The sequence below is a fragment of the Streptopelia decaocto genome (genome assembly GCF_964273445.1).
Source record: "Streptopelia decaocto genome assembly, chromosome: 5".
In the NCBI taxonomy this organism is placed as follows: Eukaryota; Metazoa; Chordata; class Aves; order Columbiformes; family Columbidae; genus Streptopelia; species Streptopelia decaocto.
In genome coordinates this window covers 55,934,015-55,957,946 of record NC_138659.1, presented here as the reverse complement: position 1 = coordinate 55,957,946, position 23,932 = coordinate 55,934,015, and the positions used below count along the sequence as shown (strand labels likewise).

At 36.4% G+C, this 23,932-nt stretch overlaps 1 protein-coding gene across 1 annotated transcript; it reads left to right on the top strand.

Moving 5' to 3' along the window:
- Positions 1–4: 4 nt before the first annotated feature.
- LOC309440505 (uncharacterized protein) lies at positions 5–22,298 on the top strand (the record flags this gene model as incomplete). The annotated part of the gene is made up of 12 exons (XM_082054193.1): positions 5–253; positions 1,125–1,201; positions 8,145–8,220; positions 11,857–11,988; positions 12,832–12,955; positions 14,771–14,831; positions 14,935–14,981; positions 15,430–15,505; positions 16,499–16,600; positions 17,134–18,051; positions 18,875–18,985; positions 20,111–22,298. 12 exons carry the CDS (start codon positions 5–7, stop codon positions 20,421–20,423), a joined length of 2,286 nt encoding a protein of 761 aa, XP_081910319.1. The 3' UTR covers positions 20,424–22,298.
- Positions 22,299–23,932: the final 1,634 nt, after the last annotated feature.

Below are 23,932 nucleotides of genomic sequence, written 5' to 3'. Positions count from 1 at the left end.
ACGCATGCGGCCCGGCGCGTGCCCCCTTCACTCACGGGCTCGCCGCGCACGCGCAGGAGCAGCTCGCGTCCTATTGGCCGGCAGCTCATCGCACGCTCTGCAGCGGTGCCCCCGTTCATCGACCGGCAGCCGCCGCGCACGCGCACTCTTCCCTCCCGGGCAGACGGCTGGCTGCCGCGCAGGCGCAGTCGAGACCGTTTCGGGAACGCGCTGTCTCGCAGCAACCTTCCTCTGCAAGGGAAATCCTGTCAGGGTACGGGCCGCCCGCAGCCCCGCTCCTCCCCGCCCCACGGGCCCTTCCCTGTTACCGACCCCTGCTGCCACCCACGCCCGCTCCGACTGCCCGGCCCCCGACAGTCAGGCCGCGACCTGCCCCCGCCCCGCTTCTTTTTCCCCTCCCTGGAGCTCAATCACCTCCCGCTACGAGAGCGCCCCGACAGGCCTCGGGGGCGGTCCTGCCCGGGATTCCCTGCGTTCGCGGGGCCAAGCGGGTTGAGGAGGGAGCTGCACCCCGGCCGCAGGAGTCTTCTGTGCGGCGGCGGCCATGGGCCCTACGCGGCGGGGGGCAGCCCCCCACTCCCCTCTCTTCCCTGCCCTGGCCCAGCTGAGGTCGGCGGGCGCTGGCAGTGCCCGGGATCCGGCGGGACCGGACCCGCCAAGGTTTAAGTGGGGCAGGGAATGGTCCTTCCCTTGCTGAGGGGCCGGCCTCGCCTCTTGCAGCTGCCTGAAGTTTCTTCTCGTTGAGAAAAATGTTGTAGCTGTGGGAGCACAAGGGCAGAGCAACTGCCCCGAGCCACAGGAGAGGGACAGAAGGGGCTGCCAGAGCATCTTCATCCCTGCAGTGCTGCCGCTAGAGTTAGAGAAACCTGCTGCCTCTCCTCTCTGTTTCTCTTGGTCTCCTGGAGAGGAGAAGTGAGTTGTTTTTTTTTTTTCCAACTTGTTTTACTGTATCCGTGTAGAAAGTAGGCTAGCTTGCAAGCTGCAGGACTTGTTCAGGATGGCTTCAAGCCCCAGCTGACTGGTTTATTTTATAATACTTGAGAGTCAGCCCTGTGAGGAGGCCCACTGATGGAGAAAGAGGTTAGCACCGTGTTAACTGCGCGGTTCTCTCTCCTCTGCTGCAGTGCCCACTTTCACCGCTGTCTCCTGCTCTGCCTGCTCCTGCTTTCAGCATGGTAAAGAAGAATACTATCCCTGATGGGTAAGTATGCCTCACACTAAGCATGAGGCAGGAGCAGGCATAATCCTGCCTACAGAGAAGGGGTGCTGACTGCCCCGGGTGCTTTCTTGCCACAAGCATCTTCACCACCTGCAGCCAGGTAAGGTAGGTATCTTCTCCAAGACAGGAACAATGCAGCCCTTCATCCCCCAGGTGAGTATAATGCTCCAGCCTGTCTGTGAACACTTCATCAGTCAAACACAGTCCCTTCTTCCTAATCTCCTTCACCCCAGGTGTATACGTACTGGGGAAATGGGAGAATAGTCCATCCTTCAGACTACTCAGACGTTTGCAACCAGGAGTGGAGGAAGAGCTAATAAGATGGGAGGAGGTATTTGCATGCATGTCATCAAGGACTATTTTCATGGATTTGGGTCCAGAAACATCCTGCATTTTTGTTTTTAGCAAGAGGACAACAAAAATGTTTTATCAGCAAAAATAAAGACCCCCAAATGCACTATACAGGCTTTCTGATTACTTGATTGGGAGTGCATATGAGGACCACAGAATGATCTCATTTAAAGCAGACAGTTCTATTCTCCAGCTCTACTGAAAAAAAAAAAAAAAAAAAAAAAGGAAGTGCAAGTTTGGAAGTTCAACTGATGTGTTACAATGTACATGTACAAACTTCTTGGATAGGAGGGTGTGCTGAGATATAAAGGCACCCTGTAACATGGCAATAACTTGCAGTTTACATGTTATTTGAGGAAGGGTTGACATTTTCCTGGTTTCAGGGGAAGAAATAAGTTTATTAAGAACATTATTGGGAGGAGCAATAAAATACAAAAAGCATTTCCTGCAAAGTATGCTTTTCCTAAAAGTGATGAACAAACACTTAAAAATAACTTCAAGAAACTTTGAAGTGTTTTTCATAGCTGACAAACTTGGGGATTAAAATTTAGAAAAGGTATTTAAGCATGTTCTTCTCTGAAACTTTCTGTGAAATTTCTGTTAAAAGTTGGACAATATTGAGCTAAAGTGGGTTAGGTTTGCAAACAGTGATGCAGAAAGCCTGAAAGAATAATCGTCTTCCTTGTTTTCTCCATACTTGGAAACTATTAGTAAAACTTTTAGAATTGGGTGCTCATTTCTCACTTCTTTTTTCCCCCAGCATTTGAACTGGAGCAGCTTTCAGGCTGCGTGCATTTCTTCTCTTAAGTATAGAAGAAGCAGTTGGACTGTACTTTTGGTTTCTATGATTGGAAATTAATACCTATTTATCGTTCAGGGAGAGAAAAATCTAGTGTGGAGGAATTGGTTATAAAGTTAGTGTTACCACGTGACAAAGCTCATGATACTGAAGTGCTTTGAGCTTCTCCAGATACTCGCTTTTCCGTACTATTAACAAATCAGGCTAGACATCAACAGTATTGGGATTTTGGCAGTAAAGGAGTTTAAGGAATTGTCAGTCTCCCAGTCTCATGCAGCAGTATATTGATGTCATTCTTGTGCTAGCACAGAATGTTGTAGTTCTTCGCTGTAAATTAGTTTAGGTGACTGGGAAGAAAATAGCAGTGAGCCCTGGAAGAGGAGTTTAGGAAAACTAATTTTAAGCTAGGTGATCCTGCACATGCAATTTACTGGCCCCAGAAATCATCGTTGGTAGAAATGAGATTGTGGTACACTAGAGCAAATGGACCGGTCTAGACGCTAGCGTACTATGGAAGTACCACTTGAATCATATCAGTATTGTAATAGCAATAAATCTAACAGTAACTCTTTTGTTTTTAATGATAGTGCAAGAGAAACACTGTAGTAGATAAGAAAGTCACACTACATATAGACATTTTAAAAGATTGTCTTTCTGTTACTGCCTCAATTCTTTGTACGGTTTGTAATAGTTTTAATCTAAATGCCACCATGCTTGTTAAAGCAATACAATAAATTTGAGGTTTCAGTTAAATTAAAAGTAGCTAGGTATAGTGCAACTAAACAAGAAATGGTGATTATTTTTAACTGGTCAGCTAATACTATCGCCTTTTACAACACTGTGTCTGCAGTGTCTTTGAAGTTGCCTTTATGTAAGGGTTGTGCTATAGCACTGCAAAACCTTGCTAGATATCAGCTCTTTGACTGTACTTGGCACCTTAGGTTATATTAAAGTGGTATTAATTGTCGGTGTTACCAGTGGATCTGCACCACCAGTCTTGTACCTTGTTCTTCTTGTCCTAATCTTGTTTCTGTGTCCCTGTCACTCAGCCCTAGCCCAGAACATTTGATCTGATGCTGTTTGCACCATCTTTGCTCCAGCAGTGAGAGGAGGTGGACTGAATGTTCTTTGCCTGGATTATTATCTTGGTTTTCAACATACCTTTGAGCTTAACTAAAGAGGTTTCAGGATGAATGCTACATTTGCCTTACTCAAATTTACTGTGAGCCTCTCTTTATTCTGGGCACTTCTATAGTGACTTCTGTTAGCCCATGTGAAGCTGGATGCTGCTACGCAGGCCCTGTTGATGATCCTCGTTTGATTGGTCTTGAAGCTGCTTGGTTTTTAAAAGTGTTTTTCTAAGTTTATTGCTGTTTGTTTTTTTTTCTCTTGTCCTTGAACAGCAGCCATTTCACTGGTTGTTGCTGTTGCAAAAGATTTTGCTACTAGATCCATAGGTTAATCTAGATCACATAGCTCATAAACTTTTACTGGGATGCATGAAGCTAGTTTCTTTTCTGTTGTTTTACTGAATAATTCTTAACTTTTAAGATTAAAGACAATAAAACATGATTGCTTTTCATTTAAATAAAAAGAGATAAGCAGTGTAATATATTTTCATGTAAAACAGGCTTAAAAACCTCTAACAGATTAGCTGTAGTATCAATAATAATTCTACTTATTTATTTAACTGGAAGCCATTCAAGCATCACAGACATTTCAGAGGGAAAGGAGAACAATCTTTTTAGTTTGATTTTAACACGTTTTCTCAACCAAGGAGTGATTCTGTTGTTTAAAACAGCAAGCAAAATTCTGCCTGTGTTTTAAAATAATTCGTGGTAGTTGGGGAGCAATGAAGAAAAAACATGATAGGAAAGTGGGAAGTGCAAATGTATATGTTTTGTTGATTTTCAGGTCTTGATCTGTGTGTAGTCCATGGATTGTTTACCTGTTTGAAAACTTAGAAGAATGAAGCTGTAACTGAAAATGTATCATGTGTGCAATGTCACTTTTTTTTAAGTGCTGTCTCTCTCTTAAGTACTTAATTTCAATCTGCTGGGTTTAATTTGAGATAATTTTTAGTTATGCAACAGTATGCTGGAATTTTTGTTTAAAATATAATTTTAAAGATAATGTGGAACACATACCTTTTATATTTTCTGATGAGGAGTCACTTCTGCTCATTTTCTACCATAGCACTGTCAGCAGCTTTTGAGTTTGTTGCTGATTTTGCAGATTTTTTTCTGGGTGGATTTAGATGGCTTTAAAAACAGGAGAATAAAACCCCAAGTTTATTAAGGTCTGACAACAAGCTATGGAATCCTGGTGCATTGTTCTGTCGATCCCTTAATCTGAAAAAAGTTCAGAATTTTTACGAAGTCTTTGTTATATTGCTAGTTAAAAAAAATAATATTTTTAAGCTTTTAAAAAATGATTTCTTACTGGCTCAACATTGCTCATATTTATGATAATCACGGTGGTTTACCAAGAAAAAGCAGGTTAAAAAAATCTGAATTTTGTAATTTATGGCATCTTTTAAATGGTCTTACTACCTAAGGTAATTGGTTTTTTGTCGTTGGGATTTTTTTACTTCTCCTTTCCTTCACAATGTTTCTAAACATGTATATGTGAATATGGCTTGCTATCAGATTAAATCCTAATTTGTAAAGCATTTTGTACATTTTATTGGTAGAGGCAACATCAAAGAGTAATTGAACTAGGTTGGAGAAAAAATACTGCATTCCTGTTTTATTTCTATGACGGCATTTGCAGCACTTGTTTCCATATCTCTAGGTACAACCCATTTTCTAATTCTATTTAGAAGTTTAAGAGCAAAAGCAGGAAGAGTATTTTCTTGTTTTAAATCACAATATGTAATTTCCAGAGTTATTAAAATCAGCAAGACACAGGAGCTGGTGTTAAAACTTGACTTCATCATGAATTTTAACACTAGTTCATATTAAATGTATATCTAAATATGGTTTATGCATTTAGTGCCTTTCTAAGAGGAAGTGAATGAGATAAAATTAAACTATGCACAGGGCAGATTTCACAGTCTTTTTGTATGTTTTGTTTCCTCTTTTTTTTAACCGAGCACTTCTTGCAACTAAGGTATTTCATTATGTTGTAGTTTTTGTTATCTTTGGTAATATTTTCTGTCCATTTACACTGTTTATTATGTTAATTGCTTCATATACAATTTATCTATCTTAAACTAGGATAAACGGAACATAATCTCTGATATTTGTTTGCATATTTTACAACTAATCTGCAACTGCCAGACTCCAAAATTTACAAGCCTGAAAATTCACTTGGGAAGTCTTATCAAGTTAGACACTTTTCCTCTGTCATACATGATGTGTGACTTTTTGAGCACTGCTTTTCAAACTATGGTGATTAAGAATGTGTTCTTTTTTTTTTTCCCTGTATGTAACTGTCCTAAGCTAAGGGAACAGATGAAGTAGAAGACTTGTTGTTCCCTCATTGCAATTATGAGATACAAAGTTCTTGCAATAATTTGGAATTTAGTAAGAGGTTTTACTGCAAACACCTGTCAGTAATTTAATCTCTAGCTAGCCCTTATACCTTCTCACCTTGTGTCTGTCTTCTATGTGACAGCTGTTTGCAACAGCCTTCCTAAGGATGAGTTGTTATTTCTCTTGTTATTCCATTTGTTATCCATTAAACTAAGCATCTGTATGTCTATATTGTGAGCCTCAGTCTGTTCTTTAGCTCATGAAGACAAAAAAGATAAGTTAGTGCTAAAGACATTGATGTAGTATATTACATTATTTTTTTAGTATCAGTTATGCTTACAGTCACCATGCTGTAAGTGTTTCCTTTGCTACTTCCAAGCATCTATGAATGGTAACATTATTTATATACTATGGCAAGTGTAATTATGGATATTTCACAGAGTTTATCCAGACAACATGTAGTTTTTGTTACGGTCCCATATGGAAATTGTGAACAAAGGAAAATACACAGTATTTAATATTCTGTATAGTATTCAGTTTATTTCATAAATGATGTGGTTTTATGGAAATCAGAAAGGAATATAAAAGCTGTTGGATATTCCATTTAAAGGGAGAGATTAATTTAAACATTAATTCAGAAAACTGTAAGTTAATGGGCACCAGTGTTAAAGAATCTTAGGAAAATGTTTTGTATTTTAATAGTTGAAGTACAAGCTGAAAACACAAAAAGGCTGTGTAGATTTTAATTCATCCAGCTGCATCCTCTGAGGTCATAGTGATAATCTGTTCTCACATGAGGAGAAGAAATAAAAGTCATACATTTAGTAAGTTATCTCTCTGAAGGTAAAGTTGATCTGCTCACTAACTTGTCTTCCTCTTCAGATAAAGTTTTTTATACTTCCTAAAATCCTGAAATCTCTGAGATGTGATACATCAAGAGTTTTTTCAGTACAATGTAGGTTTTGTGAATGCCAGTTGTGTGTAGTTTTAGAATTACTAGTATTTTGGGTGTTGTAACAGACCTTCATATTAGTAGGGGATTTTTGCTAAGTTTTGGTGTGATGGAATATTTTTCAAAGTACCAAGAGAAAGTGCAGTCAAGAATGTTTCTTTGAAAAAGAAGCACATTACAAATTAAACACATTTGCAAAATCTAGAAGCTTTGTATTTTCATTAAAAGTAAACTTTGGATTTCATTGTCAAATAAATGATTTATATGCTCATATGACAACTTTTTTTGATTCAGCCAAGTTGAAAAATTTCCACCAACTATAATATAATAATAGTTTTTTAGCTGTTGAACCTTACCCATCTGCTATGCTTTATATTGGTGCTACTTGTGTGTAAGTGCTGTCCTACCATTTTAAGGGAAGAATTTTTTAGAAGTTGAAGAAAGGAAAAAGACTGTTTTCAAATGTCCTGGTGATACCTTGAAACCACCTAATGGAATAATTGCAGATTTGGGGACATAATTCTACTGTATGATAAGAGCAATCATGCACATTGTCTCTAAAAACTTTTCTTTGTGGTAGTGCTCTATGATAATGGAGATTAGATGCTTTATGGTAATAAAGATTTGTTTTATTATGGCTCCTGACTTTAAACTTGAACTTCATTTAAGCTGGGTAGTGTGCTAAATAAGCTTCTGCCCTTATCAGTGCTGTAGCAATATTCTGTTTATATTCTTCCAGTATATTCTAGGCAACTCTGTGTTTACTTTATCCCCAAATTCTGCTAATCTATTAATTTTCTTCAAATATATTATAACATAATTTTATACTTATTCTAGAAATATCTTAGCTTCATGGTGAAACAGGCAGGCTACTAATGGAAGATTTTTTTAAAAAATATTTTACTTACATATCAGGATTTAATTGGTCATTTTTTTCAAACTTGTGCACATCAGTTATGGTTGCTTGCTTATGTGGTCAAGGAATTTTAGGAACCATTGGATCCTGCTGTTTGGTAACCTAAATCTTTATAATATGCTGGTAGCTGAATGGCCTATCATAGAGAAAAAGATAACTATTGTATCTTTCTGATTGGAAAAGTTTGAAATAACTGTTATATTCAAACTCTGTGAAGTATGGCACCAGATTGCCTGATATTTGTAAGCTACTTCATATAGTTTGAAATAACTGCTGTTATAATTTTAAAGGAGCCTAATTTTTATGTGTTTTAATCCTAAGAGCAAGTATATTTTTAAAAGAAAAACAAAATTTTACATGAAGCTGCAGGTGTCTTCTGTTAAATCACGTAATTTGAAATAATTTAAAAATAAATATTTGTTTCATTACAGATGGCGGAGTTTGACACCAGTTGGACAGCCTATACCAGGAACAAGATTTATTGCATTCAAAGTACCTTTAAAAGGGGTATGTATAAAAAGTAACTACAGATTAACTCTATTAGACACAGTGCAAAAATAATGAAAAATAAAATGAATATTCATATGAACTTCAGGAAAGTTTTATGAAAAATAATTTATTCAGATTTAGCCCTTCCAGTCATCTGCTAGTGGCCTTTTTACATCATATTCTACATTATTTTCTCTTTCTTTTAAAATTTTGATTTGGTGTTACCTTTTATTTATCTTTTACAAATCATAAAGTCTCTAATCATTCAGCATGATTCATTTGGTCACTATTAAGTGGCCTAAATCCATTATTTCATTTAGCATCTTTTCATGACTGTTATAAGAAAATCATATGGAAGGGATTATGATTTGAATAACAATCTAGGGCAATGTAAGCCAAAATACAATATTACAGAAATCAAACACTCACTAAATGATAGCCGCCACTGCAGGACTTCTAAAATTATAGATTCACATTACAAATGTAATAAGTAAAAAAGCTTCAGTGATCTGGAGGAGTGCAGTGTATTTAAAAAAAAGATGACTTCATAGATTTATTAATGTGCTAATACTTCCTTTAGATTCTTACTAACATGGAATGCCATCTTAATCTGTGAAATATGCTGAATCACATCTTTTACTTCTTTGTAACAATACAAAATGTGGAGTCTCTTTTTTAGACTCTTCAGTTCTTTGGTAGATTGAGGCATACAACAAATTTGGGCAAATTAGGGCAAACGTATAAATTAACTCTTACAAGTCCTTGCTTCAGATAAACAGGAAATAAAAGTTTCTACACCCTTTTAAAGTTCAGTGGTTAGACATAACCCTAGCAGTTAAGATTAAATATGCTGTCTAAGCTGCTGTCTACAGATTGCACTCTAATATTCATATACAAAAAATTTGGTTCTTCAGGTATCTTAATGCCCATTACATTTTCAGTCACCATTCAGTTCACTTTTATCAACAACGGCTGAAGTGGAATGCTTGCAGGGTTTGCTTCCTGCAGCTGCTTTTACAGCTTTAGTCTGATGGTTTGGTTCTTTTGATGCCACAAATCTCATACTTGACATTTGTCATGTTCTCCACGATCCTGGTGCATAGTACAATAGCTATGTGTCTTTCTACCAAAGACTACCAGTGGACAGATCTAGCAGTGAATATAAAATTCAGTAGATTTATAATTAGCTTCTTTAGTATTGGGGTATTTGAGAGAGGATTTTTTGCATCATGAGCTCCTGTAATTCCACTTGATCCAGCATCCACTTTTTTGCATAGATATACTGTAATAGGCAGGATTTGATCAGTGCATGTATTTCCAGTTCCCTGTCACTCCAGATTTCAGAGGAAAATACTTCATTGCTAACTTTGCTATTTCCCTGTAGCTCCTATGATGGTCTGGAAGGAGCTCTGACAGAGATCACAAAAAGGGCAGACATTCTCAGGGAGTGTTTATAGCAATATATCACAAGTAGGCACCCCAGTGTGTTGCTCACGTCCAGTCCTAATGATCTCACTGAGGCACAGATCCCTGTTCTGTGAAGCTCCCCTTGAACTTGGCCAGATATAAAGTCTGGTACCCAAGAAAGCAAAGTCGGTAACATTTCTGTCCCTTAGGTTTTTTCAGTCTCATCTATGCAAGATACTGAAATGACGAGTCTGACAGAGACCCTGTGCTTGATGCTCATGGAGTTTGTGGCAGAATACATATAAAATGTGTAACTGGCTAAACTCTGATGTCTTTGCAAAGATGGTGGAGGTCAGTAAATCCATCTGGAAATGCTGAAGAACTGATTGGTCATAGTCTGTCAGAAGTTGTATTGTTAAATTAGTGGAACAGACTTGTAAATATGCAGCAGGTTCCCTCTGTTGCCCATTAAGAAATCAATGATTGGTGATTTTACCCAAAGGGAAAAGGCATTTTTTGAAAAACTGAAAAAATTCAAAAAATGTGTTTGAAAAAGCATGTTCAGCATTTCAAGACTCAGTGGTTATTGTTTTAGCAGAAGATGTACTCATAGTAAAGGCTTTAAGATCATGGGTTTACTTGGAAGGATTTTCTGTCCTTCCTTGCAGATCATCACTGTAATGCTAAAAGTAACATTGCAGTAGGACTGAGCAAGTTCTTCCCCATGCCATTAGAAGGATTTTAGAATTGATAAAAATTTCTCACGTTCTCAAGCCCAGTTAAACACCTAAACTACTGAATACTGAGCAGTCTTTCAAAACAGCTTTTCGTAACACATTTAATTGTTTATTCAATCAAGCAATATGTTCAGAGATAACTTATTTTTGTAATTGTATTCCACCTCAGTTTGTGTGACTTCATGTAGTAAAGGAAAAGAATTCTTTAATGTTCTGTCATAGACCTTTTGCAGATTCACCGTTGTCACGTCCAAGTTAGCAAGTTCAGTTTCTGATCTTACTACAAGTCACTGCTGAGTAGTGGTGAGATAACTGACTCATGTTCATTTTGTTTGAACCTCAACAACGTCCACTGTTTTTTCAGTAGCACACCAGTACCTGAAATACACAGGACTGAATACTTTCTATATGCTTTCTACCTACTCTTTTTAGTTCAAGCTTCCTGATGGCATAATAGCTTTGACAGGACTGTCCTGCTGTTTATTCTTTAATTCGGTTTCCTGTCTCTGTTTCCAGACTTGAGATAAGTGTTTACTAGCATCTTAGATTATAGTCTGTACAGTCAAAGGAGGAATGGTTAGTTACGCTATACCATCAGTGATTCTAAGAGGTATGTGGTCGGTGGCTGCCTTCCTTTCCATTAGTTCTGAGTCCAGTCTGCTTGAATTTCTTGTTGGTAAAGGAACTGAGAGGTGGTCGAGGCTGCTGCATCTTTTGCCACTGTCATTACTGGTTGTGGCTGAGCCTATGTCAAAAGGCTCTCACAACAGACAAGTACATTATTCAGAGAAAATCCAGTCTTGCGTACATGCGGCATTTTCATACCTAGAGTGAAGAACACATTTCCAAAAACACAGCTACAATAGGGTGAGTAAACATTTTTCCCACTGTTTCTGTTAAATGAAGTTACTTATTCGTTACCCACCAACACGCAGCTTTCTTAGTCACCATATTTTAGTCTTATTTAATAATTCGCAGTGCTAAATGACATGCAAGTACACTCTGCCAAGAGATGAAGTAGGGATAAAAATGTCTGCACAGTGGGGAGAAAGTTAAAACCTTTGAAAGAAATGAACTCTTGTATCGCAACTCATAATGTTTTATGTGAAATACACTGTTAATTTTGTGTTATTGTGCAGGATTAAGTATGTTTGGGGGAAAGGGGATTTTGCTGTTCTATTTTTTGCAGATGTTTGGTTACTTAAAGATCAGTATATACATGCTGCGTTTTGCAGGATTTTTGTGTCTATCAAATTAGTGCTTATTTTAATAATGTTAACATCATACAAGTGGAAATTCTCATACATTTTCTTGCATGTTCATCTGAATACATAACAAATTCTAGCTTTCTTTTTATTTGCTTCCTTTTTTTATCCTTATGATACACGGGTATGGTTCTGATACTGTAAACATCTCTCTTGAATACTGATGTTTCCTAGTCCTAATTAAGCAGCTGAATTACAAATGTCGTGTTATTAGAACTTAAAAAGAAAATCTATTTACATTGTAGGCAATTAACCAGAGGCTTACCCCAACCCAGAAGTTTACACCAAAAGACTTAATTGCTGCAATGAAAGCCCTAAATGTGGAACTTGGATTAATTATTGATTTAACATATACCACACGATACTATGAAGTTAAGGTAATATAAGCATCATAACAGAACAGTTACTGCAACCTTTGTTTTAAAGTATTTATACATTTGCTTACCTTGAATTGGAATAGACAAGCGAGCCATCTAGACTTATTTTGTGTCTTGAAGATAAACTAAATGCTTTATTGCAGAGGAAATAACTCTTTCTCCCGGCTAGGAGGATTTGTGACTTATTTGTCTTATGATAACTCAGAGTAATGGATCAAGACTTTGGTGCCAGGCACCACAGAAAAGATGCAGAAGGCTCACAGTCTGTGCCCTGAAGACATTCTCATTTATCCCTGGGGTCTTTATTTACTGGTCTTCACTAGAATCCATGAAGAAAGAGTACACTTTTAAATTACTTTACTAATCTGAAATTTTCTACTGTTGTGGTCCAAACAATTGTCATTAATCAGACTTCTGTTGGAGGAGAGAATAAATAGTAGTGTTATAACTGAATGTTAATCTTTTAATGTGCATGGGCTGTAAGCATTTAAGTGGTGAATATGTGAGTATATGTGCAGTTGTGGGTGGAAAGGACAAATATTGCTCATAACTGTAAAATGGGTTAGAATGGAATTACAAAACTCTGTGCTCTTTAGCTAATGTGCTGCCTTATTAGTAGGGATGAATAAGTTTCCTGTAGAAACTGTTCTTTGAGATCAGTCTTTAAGGTGGAAATGTAAATGGTAGTTTCTGAGAGTATGTCTCTACAGAATTGTGTCAAGATCATTTTCAGGTTTCTTTGAACTACTGTTTTACATTGGCATTATGTTAGATATTGCTTAAGGTTTTTCATTGATGCAAGACTTCAATTATTTTTACCTTTTTTTTTCTTCATGTCACTAGGATTTACCTAAAAGTGTGCAGTATAAGAAACTTTATACCATTGGACTTGAAGTCCCTGATAATGCTACTATCCTACAGTTCAAAAAATGGGTCAGAAAATTCCTATGGGAAAACGCAGGAAATGGTAAATAAATTTTTAACTGTTTGTCCAATATTGGAGAACCATTCTTTCATGCTTTTTCATGCTCTTTGCTGTGGTTACTTTGGCTTTTTCTGTGAGAAAGCAGGGATATTAACTGCCCAAGTACACACAGTTTTCACTGCAGAGCGTAACTGTGGTTTTGCTGTGGATGGTCAACTCAGTTTTGTGAAAGAACTCTGACCTAAATCTCAGGTACGAGAGGCTGAATTCAAGTAGTGGGAAAATTAAAAGGTGTGAGAAGAAGTCTTTGTCCTTGCTCAGGAATTTAGTGTGTAAGTTCTTCCTTTGCTCTTTTTATTTAGCTTAGGGAAGTTACTTGGAAAGTATTAGGTTTTCTTCTGGTTTTGATCTAATGATGTCTGGTGTGACAAAGAATAGTCTGTATTTGAATCTAATTATTTCTGATTCTCAGAATTGAGAGAACCAATTCCTAATTTGTTACTGGATGAAGATGTGCAGTTCCAGCTAGTAAGGCAGTTTTGGCAGGGTTTATGTAACTTGCGAGTTGGGAGAACTTTCATTTTGATATTAAGTCACTCGTTGTAACTTGCCGTCTGTTTTCGATTACCCCTAAGGTTACCCAGGATTCTTCTTACAAAAAATTTTTGGGAAGTTGGGTTTTTTAGTGTCTGAGTTGTTAGGATACCAACTTATAATAAACTTATATGGTAATGTGACTGTCCTGTTCTGTGGCAATTACATTTTTATCTCATGCAAAAATTTATCGAAGTCCCATTTCAAAGACCAGAACTTTATTCATCTGATGATTAAAGGTTTTCTTCTGAAATCTAGCCTAAAACTCTCAATCAGTTAATTTACCTTTATTCTCATGCCAGTTTTGCCCTTAAGTATTGCTGTTTCCCATCCCCCCATCAGTATTTCAGATTTGGTTTTACAAACTAAATAAGACAAGCTTCCTAGAGCCCTTCTCATGACCTTTTTTTGTGACCATCATAGTAGTCTTTTCTATTTCAATTTGATTTTTTTTTCATTTTTTTCATGAAATAAGGATAATTAGAATTGTATGGGGATAGTCTGGATGCAGTTTTATCAGTGCCTTGCATGACCATATTAGTCTTTTCATATTTCTGTTGGAAACACCTTACTAATAATAGTAAGTTATTCTGCTTTTTCACCTTTAGCTGCTTAGTATAACCTGGGGGCTTAGGCCAGGGGGGGCAAAGAAAGAAAGAAAAAAATATATTTATTTAGAGGTTACTGAGACCCACTAGAGTGCTGCTTTTATCCATGCATGAACCCGAAATTCCTCATCTCTATGGTTCATCCCAATAATGATCCAAATTTTTAGTCCATTTAAACGAATTCTTCTAGTAGTTTATTTCATACTCCTAGACACTAGAGGCATTATGCATATTTTCTCATTTTTTGTAAGTTTTACAAGAATGCGTAAGCTAAGTTTCTCAATTTTGCATTTGCTTGTTTAGATTTGCTTTCAAAACCGTATTTTATTCTGTTTCTTCTGTTACTGCAGTTCTGGCTTTACTTCTTCACTTTACCTCTCATCACTCCTCTTTCTTTTTTCATACATTCTGCAGAGTTAATCTCAGTCTTCTCAGGTTTGGAAGTATGTAGTAAGCTAACTGCTGCTGGAGATCCAGCAGGAAGAGAACAAAGTCTGAATTTGTCTGTTCTTGTACAGGCTTGACATTTTGTAAATAGCAAGCATTATTTATCATTACTTTGCTAGAAAAGTACAGCTTTTTTTTTGTCTTGCACTGATTTTTTTAGTAATTTCACTTTCTGAACTATTAAACACTTTGTTTTTCTTTTTGATAGAGAAACTCATTGGCGTTCACTGTACTAATGGAATTAATAGAACCGGCTACCTTATATGTAGGTAAGGATTGTATAAAAACAAAAGTCAATGATCACAAAATCTAGTGTTCTTATATTAATCTTAGATCCCTTTGGGACAATAATCTAATAATATTTTTCTTCAGATATCTTGTAGATGTTGAAGGCTGGGATCCAGAGGCAGCAATCCAAGGTAATTATGCAGTGTGAACTAAGGCATATGTTGGCTTGTAATTCACAATTACTGCAATTGTATTCACAGATACAACAATTCTATTTTAGTATCTTTAAAGTTATTTCATGTGCTGGCTTCCATAGATGATTTTATCTGACTGTTGATTATATTCCAGGCAAGGCTTGAGCATTAGCAAACTGACAGCATTGTAGGAGTCTGTTTCAGCTGCTTAAAATAGTTTTTTTTTTCCTTTTGCTTTGAAAGGTTTTCAGTCATAGGTTGCTACCACTACTAGTTTCAATTGCTCTAAAAAATGCTGCAATGATGCTAGCTTGCTGAAGTATTTAGTGTCCAGTTAGAATTCTTTGAAATTCAGCATCTCGTGCTGAACACAAACTTGCCTTTCACTTTTTTGTGGCTCAGTCTGAGCATGTTTCATTAGACTTGTATCTTTTTTTTCCTTTAGCTTTTGGTGATGCTAGAGGTCATCGCATGGATGGTCTTGTGTATCTCACAGATCTCAGAACACAACCAATGAGAAGGTAAACAAAAGCCTTTAGTTGTATGGGTAAGATTTTCCAGTATGTCTACTGGTATTTTGGAAAGTTCACTTCCAGTTACAAGCCAAAATTAACTCCCTCTTAAACTTTTAGTATGCAACTACACATTTATTGCAAGACTTCTGATATGAATAACACAACATGCAGTGTACTGCCTTTGTTCATCTTTTGAATTTGTATGGTTCGAAAGATTTTTTTTAATCTGACAACTACTGTTGAACATTGGTGTGGTTTTATCATACTATGACAAGTGTATGGAGTCTGTATTCTCTTGTTATACGCTGAAAGGAGCCACTTCAAAGATTTATTTATAACCTCTATGATCTGCCTGCTGCTATTGGCATGGTAGAACCAGATGTTAAAAAAAGAAAATACAACAGTTTTAGGAATAAAAAAGTATAGGAAAAACTACCAAAGTGGAAGATTATTCTCAACTCCTCTATTCATAGAACTTGTATCCCTGCTGTGTAAGAATTTCATGTTCATAATATTTACCTAAGGACAGCTAATCTTTACATCTGTCTAAGTTTTTTGTGTCAATGATATCTTGTAGCAGTAAATTGTTTTTAAAATAATACCTGGCTGATTTGATTTATTTTTAGTTTAATTGAATGCCATGTGTATTACTGTTATCATTGTTTTATAGTCCATGCATGATTATGTTAGTCCTGTGTCAGATTTTTTAATAGGTGTAGTGCTGGTCTCACATCCTTTAGGATGTTATTCCAAGCTTATGAAGCTTAGGTATTCTCTTTGCTTTCCCTGCAGCCCTTCCTCAAATAAATGCACAAGATTAAAATTTGCTAAGTTACAAATATCTGTAAATTTAAGTTAACATAAAAAAAAAAATCTGTCATTCTAAACTGAGGAATTGTATGTGGTTTTTCTTTTAGTTTTTGTTGGTTTTGTTTTGTTTTTTCTCAATAGTACGTTTTAAAAAAGGAAGCTTATGTGAGATGTTTTTATTCTTCTTAGTAACCTTGGAATGGATGTATGGGATTCAGATGAAGATATTATTCCCCCACCACATGCAATGGAAGAACCTGTAGAGCGGTTCCCAAATGAGGATTTTCAGGGGTAATAGTCTGAAACATGGATTTAATAGCCAGAAAAACCCACATAGTGGGAAAGATAATTGTTTCTTATTGAAAATACTATAGATACTCTAATTTAAAAGAGATTTTATTAATATAGCCTACTCATGCCAAGTATATTTGCAGAATTTGATGAATCAGGGAAAAGATAAAGAATGAATGTGTGCTATTAGAAGTCTGTAAGTAATTAGTTCACTTGGAAAAATGTAGAGTCGTACTTTGTCTATCCTTTGTTATTCTACAGTAATCTGCAATTATTTTTAATTAATTTGAAATCACTGGTTTTGCCTGTTTAACAAGTGCTATGGAATTCTAATTAAACATTTGTCACAGTTTCCACTATGACACTGATAAGTTTTATAATATTACAGTCTGGATTCTTAGTAGCTTTGATACCTCTGTATTTCACTTGCAATGTCTTTCTTATAAATTCTTAGTTAAAAAAACTTGTGTTCATTAATGACTTGTAGCACTTAAAAATATCATGTTATACTTAAGACAAAAACTTCTTTACAGGTCTGGGAAAAGATTAAGAATTTATGATGACCACTCCCACAATGATTTGCAAGGACAAATGCAGTTGAGAGATTTTGATTTTATTAACAAGGGACCTGGACAAAGACGGAGACCACTTCATGACCATCAGACTCGGGATGATTTAAGAGCACCAATGCAGATGAGAAATTGGGACTGCAATAGAGAACCAGGACAGAGGCGAAGACCCTTTCCTGATCACCAGTTTTATGATGATTATCAAGAAGACATGCAGCTGAAGGACTTGGACTTCAGTAACAAGAGACCTGGAGAAAAGTTGAGACCTTTTCATGGACACCAGTTTCATGAGGATTTACAGGCAGAGAGACAATCAAGGGACATTGAATTTAAGAGAGGCCGTGGGCAAAGGCATAGATCTTTTCCTGACCATCCATCTCACAGTGATTTGAAGGAAGACAGGCAGTCAAAGGATTTTGATTTTGGTAGCAGAGGCCGTGGCCAGAGACGAAGAGTGTTCCATGATCACCAGTCTCATGATGAATTTCAGACTCAGATGCAGTTGAAAGAGGTAGATCGTGTCAACAAAGGTCCTGGCCGAAGACTGAGATCTTACCATGACTATCAGTCACATGATGACATACAGCCACAATTAGGGGATTTTGAATTTGTTAATAGGGGTCGTGGGCAGAGGTTGAGACCTTTCAATGATCACCAGCCTCACAATGACTTACAAGCAGAGGTTCAAATAAAAGATTATGATAATAAAGGTACTGGACAAAGACACAGACCTTTTCATGACCATCAGCCCTATGATGACTTACAGGAACAGACTCAGTTAAAAGACTTTGATTATGTTAATAAAGGGCATGGACAAAGGCCAAGACCTTTTCATGGTCATCCAGGTCACGATGACTTGCCACGTGAATGGTGTTCAGACAGGTAAAGCATTCTTGAGCTGTAAGAACAGAATTGGAGAATAAAAGTATAAACCTCAGCACTTTTAAATTAAAATTAATTTATTTCCCAAATAAATTAATTTTAAATCAATTAATCATCCTTTTAAAATCATATAAAAATGATCATTTAATTGCCTTTTTTTTTTACTTACAGAAGGGTTTGATGTAAGCTGGAGTGCTGCAGCTTTGAAAAATCAATCTTTCCTAAATTAGAAGGTTGTGCTTCTTTAATTTAAAAGCTTATGTATTTCCTTTACTGTTTTAGAGACAGCTTGAAACAAAACTCTTTGTCTTACTTTGCTTTGTATAGAAACTTACATTTAAAAAGCAATACTCAAGACAGAAGAGGATATGAAATCTTATTTATGCCCTCAGCCAGAGATAAACAATAATGTCACAAGGAAGTTTGACTTGCATTTGTTTATTTCATGAGTTAGTAGTTTGTTAGAAATCCCTTTGCTTTAGAACATGCATCATATTCTCCCAAATACATATATCACTTACTAGTAAACCTATTAGAGTCTGACATAATATTTAAAAATATTTTTAATATTTCAGAACATAGTTCAGATATTTGTTGGACTAGTGAAGTTTGATTTAGTCTCTTCCATTGTACAGCTGAAACAGAGGATATTATATCATTACAATGACATGTACCATTTCAACGTGTTAAATTAATACAATTAAAATTTTAAGCAAATTTTAATTTAAAGTAATATTTTTATCTTATTTGATAAATGCATCTTTTCAAAAGCTTACAACCACTTGTAATCTTCTTAACATGTGATTCTTTTGCTTATTTGCAGAATTCAGTCTTTTTCTTCCCATGAAAATGCACCAGAACCTCATTTCCCCTCATCTCCTTCACTTCAGAGAGATTATGAATCTGATAATGAAGACTTTGAAAGAAGTTATAGGTAAATATCAGATTTCATAGCTTCATAGGTTGTTTTTTGATGGTAAGTCTGTTATTTCCCCAGTTTCCTAACTAAAAAATACACATAAACTGTACACTGTAAAAATTGGTGTTAATATTTTTGCTTAAATTCAGTTTAAACCATTAAATCTGAACACTGAGCAAATAATATCGCTAATTTGTGGTCCGTCTGTATTGTGATTATGAAATGGTTTGAGATTTCCTGATACTAGCCATTGACATGACTAGCACAGTTCAAGCTAAGGTACTACAAAATATGAACAGCTATTGCCAATAAGCAAAAAAGCAAAATACAGATGCTATATTTGACTCTTAATTGCTGTCTACAACAAGGTAATGAGTTTTTCTGTGAGGGATGGTCAGACACTGGAACAGGTTGCCCATAGCAGCTGTGAAATCTCCGTCCTTTGAGATACTCAGAACACAGCTGGACGTGGCACCTGCACAAACTTACCTAATTAGACCTGCTTTGAGCAGGTGGCTCTAGGTACTTCCAGAGATCCTTTCCAGTTTAAATTAAGCTGTGGTTAACTGAGGGAGAAGATTTTAAAATGACAAAGATTGTTCTGAATTGGCTTTATAGACCACTTATTTTACCAAGTAAGTAAGGTACTTGAGAGTAAAGAGACTGCAAACCAAGAAGTATTTATATTGTACATGCATTTTTAGATCCTTCCATATGTATTTTGTAGGAGAGCGATTCTTCTATTGCAGAAAAATTAATAATTAAAATATCTGGAGGTATAAATTGAAAGTATATTATTGCCTGTTGATCCTATGTACTAGAGAGCTACTATTACATATTATTCATAAAAATGAAAACATGGGCTTAGGAAGAAAAATAGCCCCTAGGTAAAGAAACCTTCAGTAGACAGGGAATTTTAATTAGAAACAGCACTTGAAACAAACATCTTCCAGTAGAATTACTTACTATAACGAGCTATGATTGTAATCATTAGAATTGAAAACTTAAGATAAACAAGTTTGTAACATCCAGTACAGAGGATTTTAATTTTGGGGGCTAAACCCAAGAATTTCTAATGGTGGCCACCAATCAGCTGTTTTATTTCTAAGGATTTCACTGTTCTTATTGTTCTTATTACAGTAATCGACCAAATTGTCCTGAAGACAATAGAAGAATGCATCCCTCAGATGAATTTACTAGGGGAAAAAACAGATTTGCACCATATTCTTCACGAACAATGCATCCATCTTCATCTGCACACCAAGAAGATAGTTCAGTAGACTACGAAAAAACACCTTTTCAAGGTGAAACTTCCAGAGAGATGGAACAAAGCAAAAGGTTACCAGCTGTAACAGTTGATTACAATTATGGTCTGCCATTAGGTTGTAGACCTGAAGATGAAGAGAGAACACATTATGATTTACCTCCAAGAGAACACTACAACTGGAACTGAATAAAAAGGACAATGTTTGCTCAGCTTAGACTTAATTTTACACATTTTACTTTGTATGTGGACCAATTTTTTTTTTTTTAGATGAATTAGGAAAATGCAAATTTCAGTAGTAGAGAACTGGTCAATATTGTAAGATTAGCTTCTACTGATGTTTGGTTCTTTAAATTTATTAGGGTCTATTTGTTAAGCGTAGTTGGAGACAAGGTCTGAGTCCACATGGAATTAAAGTAGTCCTTCCTCTTAGTGAAACTGGAACCCTGTACCTTCAAACAACTTTGTTTGAGTGATTGAGTGATTGCAGTTGTGTTTTTTGTTTTACGTTTATTTAAAATGATGTGATTGCAGGATGCAAAAGTAGTAATAAAATACTAGCATTGAGATTATAGGAAAATACTATAAAACTAATGAAGCAAAGTTATGTCTACTTCATCCTTTAATCTCTGCAGCATTGCACTTTGATTCTAGATTTTATGTACTGTCAACTGACCTATTATAGTTGCACTTTTTTTTTCAAAGCAGAATTTTTCCCAGATTGCTAAGAATGTGGAAGCTGATGGAGTCTGAATACTCTAAATGTCAAACTTGCTTTTCAGTTATCTGAATATCCCATCCTGATTGTATATTTTTTTTTCTACTCCCATAGGTTATATATGTTTCAGAATAGCCAAGTGCAAGTAAATGGCACAATTTTCTCAGCAACACATGCAAATGAGGTAGCTTATGTATCATCAGTTTACAGTGCCTATATATTTACAGCTCCGTGTTTGTCAGTCATATCTGTCTTACTCTCCAGATCTATTTTTTACTAGTTTTTTTTACAGCACAGCAGAGTGGTATATTCAGAATAGAGTAATAGGCTCTTCAGGTAAGTTACTTTTACGAGTCACATATTGAACAGTCTCCTCTGAACTGGCACTTCAGCGATCCTCAAGAAGGTGGTGCAATAGACGGGAATTAAAGTGACACCAGCAGCTGCACAGTAGCACCAGCAGCTCCTACTGTGGATAAAGGTATCTTAGCTCATAGGATGGAAAGCAGTATTGATGTAATACTTAGGTAATTTTTTAAAATTATATTGTTCATTTTTACATTTTAATAAGTTAATATTTTAAAGGCATCACAATAAGAATAAAACTAGACCATGATATTAAAATAAGCAATTAAAATCAATGCTAGATAGTTAATTCATGCAATTAAGAAACTGCCTTAAAAGCAGCATAGTCTTAAAGCATAAACCAAGAGAGTTATAGGTACACACTGGAAAACTGGAAAAAAAAAAGTGTGTATGTGTTCATAGCCAGAACCCACAGAGCTTTTTTGTCTTTTAGCAGCAGTATAAACCCCAGATTTTTCTATGACTACTAAATAAGGACTAGATTTGAAAAATGTGGAATATCTGGCAACTCCTGTTGTTATGTAACACATGCAAAAAGTTCCCAAAATCAAAGGATTCTGTGAATACAAATTCAAACTGCAAATGCTCCATTGCCTTTGCAACTGGTAGAACAACTTTGGCTTTATTGTACAAAGTAAATAGTTTTCTCATTTTCACAGCAGCTAGTCAATTATATTTCCCATTAAATCTCTGATTGTGAGCCTCATTCATGCGGTCTCAGGAATGAAGCTCTCTCTATATAAACCGGTTGGGGAACTGAGCACCAAATGTTCAGAAAAGGCATTTGTTCTTTCACTTTCCTTTTTTTTTTGTTTGTTTGCTTTTGAATGGGGGTTAAGCTGAGACTCTATCTAGACTTCTTCCTTTGGATGTGAGGAAGATCTGCAACATGGGCCACTATATTTCTAGATTTTTTTTTTTTAAATGACAAAAAAAACACACCCTGCTATTCTCCAGAGAGCTAAGAATTAGAGACTGGTATTACAGACTGGTATTACAAGCCTTTTTTTTTTTTTGTTTTTTTTGTTTTTTTTTTTTTTTTGTTTGTTAATATTATGTATGCAATATTCAGACAGTGAATAAAGAGCAAGCATTTCCCCTTTGTATCTTTGGGGGTTTGAATTATGTATTTTAGGACTGAAGTGACTACAGTCAATCCTTCATTACTTCAGCGGGGCTGCCAGGGCTACCTGGGTAGCTGAGAAGCTGGTGCACTGGAAAGCTCAGGGCAAAGAGAAATGTGGCGTACGGAGCTGGGATCAGCGGTAGCTGTTACCAGTCCTTGGTCAGATCCTGCAGGACCCTTGGAGGGTTTAGACACAGTCAGGTGGTGTTGTTCCTATTATCTGACAAAAGAAACATCACTTCTGCAACTCTGTTGGATTCTTCTTTTCAAGCAAAATTAATAGATGCGATGTTTCCACAAATAGCTTTGAGATGACTATATGAAAATAGCCAAAGTTGGGTTTGTATATTTATTTTATTTTTTTAGAACTTAGGATAACTCTTTCCAGCCTATTGTTCCTAATGGAATTAGGCAGAGCTTACCCACATAATACATTACAAACTGTTACTGACACTTACCTTGAATTCAACAGCTGAGTCATCACTGCATATTTTTATCTGTAGTATTCAATTACTGATTGATCCACATGGTGGAGAATGAAATTAAGTAAAATGTTTCTCATTTTTAAACCAACTATTGTATTACAGTGGCACTCATTTAAAAAAAAAATCACACAAAAGCCCCCAACAATTTTATTTATCTCAGTTTTATTAAAATGTCATAAAATCTTTCTGGCCTCTTATGTATGTTCTTAGCAAATGCAGAAATAGCTGTTGTACTATCAAAGAGCAATAAAAATCTAGACTTGGATGGACAGTTTTGGTTTCCCATTGCCCTAAGTGTGAAACTTTGAAGAAGAACCCAAGGATACAGAAAATCCAGAGGCAGCACAAAATTATTTGAAGAAGTTGTAAGAGTTTTAATATATAGAACTAATGAACTCTGAACTCACAGAAAACTTATTTTTCTGTTGCTGTTCTGAAGTCATGATTTAACTGGAGGCCTGACTTTGATCGGGTGGTGAAGCCATGGGGCCAGCTCGCCTGGAGGTGTGATTGTACTGGGTCAAGAAATGTTTAGGTGGTTCCTGGAAAATGCTGGGAGAAAGTTCGGATAAGCTCTATGCAGAAGGCTGATTCCCAACAAGGACTTAGGAAAAAGAAAGGTTAGCTCCAGCAGAAAACTAAAACACAGGGATACAATGAAGTTTGTACATAGAAACCTGCACTACACATGCAGCTAGCTTATTTTTGTGTTTGAAGAATAAACAGTTAACTGAAAAAGGGCCAGAAAGGTTTGCATATGACTGTTCTTCTCTCAGCGGGACAAAAGGCAAATGACCTAGAAAGAGTCACAAGTATGATTAGGATCCTTTTCTGTGTATTTGCATCTATAGTAAATGCTAGCAAGTTGCAGGCTCAGTGATGTGTTACGATTCAAATTTGGGGTGCACTGCTACAACCAGTGTGCTGGGACCAGCAGTTAAATGACCTGAGCACCAGCTTCCGAAGATCAGTTCCTTCTTAAGATGTCTCACACGAGGTGTCC